The sequence below is a fragment of the Sinocyclocheilus rhinocerous genome, unplaced genomic scaffold (assembly GCF_001515625.1).
Source record: "Sinocyclocheilus rhinocerous isolate Xijiao unplaced genomic scaffold, SAMN03320098_v1.1 scaffold75, whole genome shotgun sequence".
In the NCBI taxonomy this organism is placed as follows: domain Eukaryota; kingdom Metazoa; phylum Chordata; class Actinopteri; order Cypriniformes; family Cyprinidae; genus Sinocyclocheilus; species Sinocyclocheilus rhinocerous.
Genome location: NW_015632455.1, coordinates 882,562 through 891,578, shown reverse-complemented (window position 1 = coordinate 891,578; position 9,017 = coordinate 882,562). Strand labels below are relative to the sequence as shown.

Genomic DNA, 9,017 nt, shown 5'->3' with positions numbered 1-9,017 from the left:
AGAGCACTGAGGGCGGGCATCAGGTGAGCAAGCTAGTGAAACACAAAAGAGACAAAAGAGAAGGTCTGCACACATCCAAAAACATATTTTAAATGCAAAATTGATTTTCGTATACTTTCTTCACACATGCAAAACGCACTTTTGCGCGCTCAAAATATGATATTTCGCGCGCAGAATTGTGGCAGAGATGTAATCCCATAATAGGGCGGAACAAAAGTCTCAAAATTCAAATGAATCAAATAGAATCGACTCTGAAGAGACGTGAATGAATGCACGCCTGATCCACAAATGCACATTTTAATCGCTACATGCACAAATTATGATACTTTAATACAAACTATAACATTTGTATTCACAAATATGTCTCTATTCGAACAAAATGGTGCAAATTAATGTCATTCTTAACTCTGCAGACATCGGTTGAAAAGCATTTGTTTCAGTGTAGTGACTCACATTTAGTAAGATACATGTATAAAATTTATGCAGTACATGGATAATTGTGCGTGCATCTATTAACCATTTTGAGCCTAATATCATCCCATAGAATACTGTATATTCACTTATCAAAAGTTGCTAAAAGTAGCCAAATAAAATTTAAAAATAGCTAAATTTGTTGCTAGGTGCTTTTGGAAGAAAAAGTTGCTAGGGTAGTCTGAAAAGTTGCTAAATTTAGCAACAAAATTGCTAAATTGGCAACACTGGTACCGGATTTAGGGTTAAATCTACGTTTTTGTCAATAGAAACGGGTTGTAACCACTAATATATATAATGACTATAATGTTCTTAACAACAATGAAAAACCGTTAGCATAAAATTACTAGCATGTAGCCCGGCTAGCTCAGTCGGTAGAGCATGAGACTCTTAATCTCAGGGTCGTGGGTTCGAGCCCCACGTTGGGCGATACATTTTTGATAGAAACCTTGGTAAAAGATTGACTGGATAATCTGAAAAAAAATATGCAGGAAGGAGAAGATAAAACGCATTTGAACGGGCTGGGTAGAAGTTGTGGCAATAAATAAAAAGGTTTGTTTTGTTTGTTAAGATCCTTACAAATCATGGATTTAATATAACTTGCTTGTGAAAATTATTTAATGCATTTTTTCATGTATGAATGATAGCAATGACAGAGCGCAGATGTACAAAAACTAGAGCATGTTACTAAGAAAAATAAGAACGTGTAATACTTGAGGTATTTGTATTTGTGGATTTGCTGCTAGCTGCAGAGATGTGTCTAATGAGAATAAACATGATGATTAGAAAATGGTGTGTTTGTGTGTATGAGAGAGCAATTTAGTATTTGCATACCTATTTGTGATCCTAATGTTATAATGCCATTGTAAACATTTTGTTGTGGTAATGTTATGGTAATTTTGTCAATGTCCAATTTCCTCCTTTCAGATTTACACAAACACAATTTAGCTTGTAACCATAAATACAGCTGAGTGGATGGTACTACTAACCTTTAACTGACAAACATTAGTCGATAAAGTATTTAAATTTGAAAGGAAGTTCTAGGAGGGCTTTTATGGAACTAGTACTTAAAATGGGCATGAGCTTTGGACCTTCAGCGGTATTATGTTGCGAGTGGCTAAAATATGCAATTATCTGTTTCATTCATTTGACAGTACACTAAAAATTTAAGAGAGTGCTTTTGTTCTAATAATTTACTGAATATGAGCCGGTTCAGATGTGACTGCCTGTGGAGGCTTTTAAAGGATATTTTATTTATAGAATGAGCTTCTGCTCTCTGAGCAGAAAATGACTGCTGATTGGTGGCCTGCTGTGTGCCTGATGTCAAATGGCAGGAGAGCTGAAGTGTCAGAATGGTGCACTATTTGAACTAAGGCTATATGTGGCAAATGTCAGAAACTATTACAAGAAACCAAAACCTGCCAGCCTCAGAAATCCGAAAAAAACTTCCCAGCAGAAAGAATTTTAGCTATAAGTCTTTCAAATCAGTGTTAAAACCAAAACTATTCAAGCTATTCAAGTGTAAATGTTAAAGTAGGCCTACACAGAACAGTTTTTCTGTTTGCATTGTATTTGATCATGTCTTGTCATGAAACATGTAGATTAAAGTCAAGTATTGTTCAATAATGTTTTTTTTTTTTTTGCATATTCTACTGCTTTTTTTATTTGAACTAAGGCTATATGTGGCAAATGTCAGAAACTATTACAAGAAACCAAAACCTGCCAGCCTCAGAAATCCGAAAAAAACTTCCCAGCAGAAAGAATTTTAGCTATAAGTCTTTCAAATCAGTGTTAAAACCAAAACTATTCAAGCTATTCAAGTGTAAATGTTAAAGTAGGCCTACACAGAACAGTTTTTCTGTTTGCATTGTATTTGATCATGTCTTGTCATGAAACATGTAGATTAAAGTCAAGTATTGTTCAATAATGTTTTTTTTTTGTTTGTTTTTTTTTTTGCATATTCTACTGCTTTTTTTTATGCACATACTTTTTTTTTCTTCTGGGCTTATCAAAAGAAGCTTATGTCATGTCTGCAAATATCTTATATTTGTTCAGTTGGCTTAGCTTTATTGACTTCTGTCGTGAGTTTCAAGGTGTTGAAACTTCACACTTCAAATTCCGGTTTTTAATATTCAATAATTGTTAAAACACCAAAAGCATTTTCTCAATTGAATTTACTTCTTCACCTTTGCTCTTCTATGCTGAGGCAGAGATTAACGAAAATACTCAGAAAGCACACATTTTAACAAAATGCATCCCTCATTTACAAAAAATGATCTCTGTTCTTCTTCCCTTCTTCTCCATTTTCATGAATGTGATTCTGTGTATAGTCAAACTTTCCTGAAATCCAAAGCAGACATAGAATGGCAGGCTAAAATACATGCCTTCTAGTTTGACTTTTGATTTTGAAGAGCACTTCTCTTCATCCCCTTTTGCATTGTGCCCCACATTGTTAATATAGTTCACTATTTTCAAAGTGCAATCGTTTATTGAATACATTTAGTGTATTTTAACATGTAACATACTAAAAATAAGATCTAGTGCATTTCATTTGAGTTCATTGGTATATAATTTCAAACATTTCTCAGCAGTTTAAAACTGTGAATGTCCAAAAATCTTCTCACATCGCTGTTTACTGATGACTGAAAAATGTGTTCTTTCAGATAGCTCTCTGACTTCCTGTCAATTCCACATTGTGCAATTCCACATAGTTCCGCATCTCATCACATTTTATATTCCTTTAGTATTTGTTCTTTGAAAGATTTGAATCACAATGACTCGTGGTGACCTGTTGTACTACATGTGTCTGTTGGAGTGCTCCACAAGCACTCACCAAACCTCTCAGTAACTAGAGTTCATCAAAAGCCAGCAAATACAGTGTGATGATACTGAGACATCTGTGTCAATCAATGTTGTTCTAAGAAATCAGTCATTCTTAGTGCAGCATTTTAAACATCACAATAACATATGGACGGTACAGTATTAATACTTTATGATTTTTACATTGTAAATCCATTAAAATAATCACTATTGAAATACAGAGCCATAAAAATTACATACAATCTCATGCGGGAGGAACTTTTACTTAACAAGCTTTGGCTGAAGTTAATATTATATTTTTATTAATAATACATTAAGATATGTATCAAAAAGATGAATACTGCCGCTCCTGGTGAGAGTTACATCAGAGTTTCGATCTTGTCTCTTCACCACTGACATCATTTACTGTAAACTATCTGCTATCTGCCATGTAACTTAGGCTTATCAGCGCTCCTGTTGTTTATAAGAACAAGGACCGGAGGTGAGTTTACAGAGTTTATAGTTAAAATACAAAAGGATGGTGATCTTCCGGTGATTTTCAGTTCTTGGGTAACCTGGGATTAACTTTTCTTACCAAAGAAATAAAATATCCATGGTGATAATAGCCCTGCCTGACATAATTCCCAGCTGTTTGCCAAATGAGACATTTACAGCTGCTTTCTGGAGATCAGTAACTAATCATATGATCTTCCAGCAGAAAAAAAAATGTTGAATGAAACTGTTGAAATTACAAATTTCCACTTTTCAGACCCATATGTATTGTAAATGACACAAACACTAAGAAATATACAGTATAGTCCTTATTTAAACAGCTCATGTTTACTCATTCATGTTTCTTAAACATAAAAAATGTTAAAACAGGGGGTTTCAAACCTTTTGATGCCAAGGATGCGCAAATTTTTGATGCCCTTTTGTGGGACCCCTTTTCTAATATACAAAGGCAGCTATATAGAAACTCATTTATAATGTGTGAGAAAAAGTGTGAACACATTCATGCATCCGGCCTGACCCAGTGTCTCGGGTTGCAGACAGGGAAAACACCTAGACAGATGGCCAGTCCATCACAGAAAGAAAACACATTGTTTCTTATAGCTTTTATTTAGTCATTGTACTGAAGCAAATGATTCATTATTAAAATATTATCTGGAAAATATTATGTTGTATTAAACAGACCATGTATTTTGGTTTTTGTACAGCATAAACTTGAAAACAAACATTTTCAAATAATGTTTTACTTATTTAATTATATTAGATATCATGAAAGTATATGAATAACCCTTCAATCAAAGTAATTTCACATTTTCAAAAGCTTATGATTCCCATTTTATCAAGTAAGAGTCATTACAAAACAATACAATGCAATAAAAAATATTATATATAAAAACACTGGCCAAAAGCACTTCTGCAATGAACACGTACAATAATGAAGAGAAAACACAAAGCACCTTTTGAGCAAGTGTGTGACAATAATTCCAATCAAATTCAGCAAAATACGTAATAAAATATCTGTACAAAAGGAGGAACGCAAAGACACAGTAGGCAACAAAACTGGTTCAGTGGCATTGCAGAAGAAGTCATAACAATGTTTGTAGCATAGTTTTAGATCTCATTCTGTTACTTACAAGATGTGCTGACTGCTTTAATAACACAGTGTCAATAATAATAACAAAATGCAAATTCTGAATAGTCAATGTCTGCTTTCTTGCAGAGCAATGTCTGAAAAATATCTATACTAAAACAACTGTCTCATCTGACTCCAGTGGCTCTTGGCTTACAGGTGCTCCATTCTCAAAGTTTCTCCATGGCATGCCGGTATCCAAAACAGGTGGTTTGCATGGCACATCTATGCCCAATTCCTGTGAAGGGGGTGCATTGCATGTTTCAAACAGGACCTCAAATTTATTCTCAGAATCTCCTGGTTCCTGCCACATCAGCAGTTCATATCTTCCAAAGCGACAGAGCACCTTATCATCTAGCTCAGCTCTTTCGAGGTATCTCAGTTCAGACCCACCGACCATGAGTTTGACCTTCTGGCTCATGTTCTGGATCATGAAGCTCAAGAACGGGCTGCCAGCTTTCTTATACGCCTGTATGGAGAGCTGTTTTCTGGAGACAGAGGTGTCGTTTAGGGCGAAGATGCAGGTCTGCCCATCACGGCCAAGCCTTAGTGGATCTTCAGCGTCCATTTTGTACGGCTGATTTAGGGGCAGGTTGTGGAAGAGTGGACGGCTGGCTTGGTTAGGGTGGAAGAGATGGATATGAAGACAAGTAAGCAGTTCTTCAGTCTCGAGTCTGCTATTGTCATTCATTCTGTGAAAATATAGGGTCGCAACTTCTGTGGGGTTGAGTTGACTTGTTTACAGTTAAACCTAAGGAAAAACGATAAGAAACAACTCGTTAAGTGTTAGTACACTTAACAGATGTAGCCTATGTTGCAGCAAAACGTATTATTCTGAATTAAAGTGAGAATGCACAGATAATATTGCGAAAAACGCTGAAGTATAAATACACGTACTAAATAAGTGTTGTACCAGTTTAACAAAACTAAACAGCAGCTTACCTTCAGAACGATAAGCAACTAACGGAGTGCTGTTCTGAAGCGGAGATCGCTTTACTATGATGAGCTCAACAAACGAAGAGGGAATTGCATCAGAAGCACTGAAATCCACCCCTTCCAGCTCGGGACATGTGACTCTCAAAAACCCCAGAGTTGCGCAACTGACTTCTATGCTTTCGCTATTTGATTATATTTCAAAAATATTATTTGACCTGGAGATGCCAGACACGCTTTATTCTCGTTTTGATGAAAAAGAAAAACCCTTTGTTGCGTAGTTGAATGTTAAAACTTAAAGCACTCGCCAGTCTTTGTCTTGTGACATGACATCGGTTTAATGACCAGATAGAAGAGGTGTATAAACATGACCGAGAACACGTTTATGGCCATCATTTACAATGTCTTCCGTCACTCCCCAAAAACGTCCTGACAAAACTGTAACCACAGGGAAGTGGATGAGAAATCAATTGCATGTCAGTTTCGTCATCATATAGCAAAATAACAATCTTTTAACGTAATCTACATAATCTTTCCGGGAAGCAGACTCAAACGCGTAAGAAATAAGAATGCGCATATTTCACATGTGTCTTTGTTCAGCTGTCAATGGGGTCTGGAACAGCGTGCTTTATCTAAAATTTTAAAACTATAAAAGTAATACATACATTCATGAATGCATATATACATGAATCAAAGTTTAAACACTTAAGTGAAAACGGATATCAAATCTAAACATGCTAAACAATTAAACATTAGCCTGTATATCTTTTTAGCTTAAGGGCAGATCTCAATAATCTTGTGTGGTGCGTTACCGCAACCTACTGGTAGAATGAACCAGAGACAGCTACCTCGTGCTAAAAACATATTTATATTGTGTTTTTATATATAGCCTATTCGCACATCTTTATTTCTGAAATTCCATTTATAGCTGTAGTAATAGTGATTTAAAAGCCCAAGTGACATGCAGACTTTGTTTTGTGGAAAAGACTAGAAGCAGAAAGACTTGTCTGAGTGGCATGTGAGATAAGGTGTTGTCTGGGAGACTTGTATCTCAAGCAGTATAAAGTTTCTTGTGGTTGGCAGCTAAAAGAATTATGAGATTTTCTTGTTATTTCTGTTTTCATTAGAATTCCCAAACTCTCCTTTCTTCCACACCACTCCCACCAAAACATAAACTTGATTATTCACTGTTAGATGTGTTGATAAATGTTTACCCAAGAAGCTGATTCTACTTTCCAATAATGCTATCAATTTCGATGCATTTCTTTTTCATTTATTGATTTATTTTCTGCTGCTATGCAATATTTAAATCTCGATTTCATCCCTTGCAGTACTATCTGCTTCCATATTCCACCTCCACCCCCATTTTGCACAAAAAATCACAGTAAATTCACTTTTCATCCATTCAGAACGGTTTCTTTTTTATTATTAATTAATGCCAAGGTATAAAAATATTCAGAACAGTTTCTTTTTAACGTTCCACAATCCTAGCTTGTCACGTTCCGCGTGATCCATATACTTGTATTTGATTGGTTTATTCAACCTTGTGGGCGGGACTGAGGAAGTATATTATTGAATGACCCACCCTCTTCCTCATTGTGGTGAGAAACAGGCGGTGAGTGTTGTTTTTTTTAGTTCTTTGACCTTTAAAACGCCTGTACTAAAATAAATGTTTAGCACGCGACATTAAAACACTTTTGATATAAGCAGCTTTCGTATGGTGTGTAAAAACTCTGTTAATCGGCTACATGTAAAAGTAGTACATACGTGTTTATCTCGGCGCGCAACGGCTACTAAGCTAACGTTAGCTTATTCAAACTTTGCAACAGAAACGTTTTCTCTCAAGGCGATGAGCACGTGAATCGACGATTACTTGCTATATTCCTGTTCTCGTGAATTTACGAACATAAACACTTTACAGAATACGCCGTGAATAAACTGAATGTTTGTGGCGGTTTTATAGTCCGCTACGATTGAGTAACGTTAACCACACGAGGACGTGGCGTAAGTTATATAAGAACTTGTGAGGAGAAATCTTGATTTCTTGGTACGAAACTGATTAAGTTCTGCTTAACGTAATTACGTTTTATTTTGTCATATTTATTGTGTATGTAGGGGGAAATCAAATTTAAAGTATTTTCATAAACCGGTGTGACTTGATTGGCTTCTCAGGAAATTCACGGTGTAAGCTTTCGATTTCAGTTTAGCACCAGGCGTGGTTTCGTGTTCTCATTCCTTTGCGTTGATTTGCAAAAAGCCATTACAATAATTATAATAAATTGTTATTGCATTAATGGCAACTCACTGAAGTGTACCTCGTCACTGTGTTTCAGGCTCTGCATAACATTAGAAAAGATGGTGAAGATCTTCGTTGGGAACCTGCCTCCACAGGCAGAAGCAGAAGAAATAAAGTCTCTGTTTACTCAATATGGAGCGGTCACTGAGTGTGCCATTATCAAGAACTTTGCCTTTGTCCACATGGATGATCGCAAAAGTGCAACAAAGGCGATCCGAAACCTTCATTTATACAAGCTGCATGGAACGCCCATCAACGTCGAAGCGAGTCGGGGCAAAAACCAGGGCCCGGTGAAGCTTCATGTTGCCAATGTGGAGAAAGGAGCAGATGAAGAGCTCAGAGAGCTGTTTGAAGAGTACGGCACAGTTACCGAATGCGCAGTCATTAAGAACTTTGCCTTCGTACACATGAGCAATTCCGATGAGGCCATGGATGCCATCAAGGGGTTGGACAATGCTGAATTTCAAGGTAAAAAATCCAGTCTTGTCACTCTCTTACACATCCTTTTGCATGTTTATCACATTTGCTAATATGAACTGTTTTTACACTTGCAGGCAAACGAATTCATGTGCAGATTTCAAAGAGTCGACCAAGGGGCGAGGAGGAAGACTATGGCCCCCCAGACAGTGGATACTGGCCACCCCGTTTCCCTGGTGACCGTCCTGAGCCCCCTGGTTATCCTAGGGGTCGCTTCGGCTATCCCCCTGGTCCCCCTCCTCCACCACCACCCATGCCTCCCAGACGCCCCCCATACCCAGAGCGTGCAGCGCCGGCATACGAGCGCGAACGCGGTGTGGTCGACTATTACGAGAAGTACCGCGCTCGCCCTTACGGCGCCGCCTCATATGAGGACCGGCGTCCGGGTGCAATCCCCCCTCC

At 37.2% G+C, this 9,017-nt stretch overlaps 2 protein-coding genes and 1 non-coding gene across 3 annotated transcripts; 2 read left to right on the top strand and 1 right to left on the bottom strand.

Annotated features, from left to right (window-relative positions):
• Positions 1–827: 827 nt before the first annotated feature.
• trnak-cuu (transfer RNA lysine (anticodon CUU)) lies at positions 828–900 on the top strand. Its single transcript has one exon. It is a non-coding gene; the product is annotated as a tRNA-Lys (tRNA).
• A 3,782-nt stretch (positions 901–4,682) lies between these two features.
• Positions 4,683–6,320, bottom strand: LOC107742334 (TRAF-interacting protein with FHA domain-containing protein A-like). Its single transcript, XM_016555254.1, has 2 exons — positions 5,852–6,320; positions 4,683–5,660 (listed from the first exon to the last, which is right to left on the bottom strand). The coding sequence occupies exon 2, from the start codon at positions 5,598–5,600 to the stop codon at positions 5,019–5,021; it is 582 nt and encodes a 193-aa protein (XP_016410740.1). The 5' UTR covers positions 5,601–5,660; positions 5,852–6,320; the 3' UTR covers positions 4,683–5,018.
• Positions 6,321–7,412: 1,092 nt separating this feature from the next.
• On the top strand, positions 7,413–9,012 carry LOC107742300 (RNA-binding protein 4B-like; the record flags this gene model as incomplete). The annotated part of the gene is made up of 3 exons (XM_016555219.1): positions 7,413–7,457; positions 8,166–8,606; positions 8,693–9,012. Coding segments are annotated over exons 2-3 (729 nt in total), but the record flags the coding sequence as incomplete, so codon positions are not given.
• Positions 9,013–9,017: the final 5 nt, after the last annotated feature.

What these genes read in the sequence shown, in the direction of transcription:
- LOC107742334 (XM_016555254.1), bottom strand. Translation starts at nt 5,600, where the DNA reads ATGAATGACAATAGCAGACTCGAGACTGAAGAACTGCTTACTTGTCTT.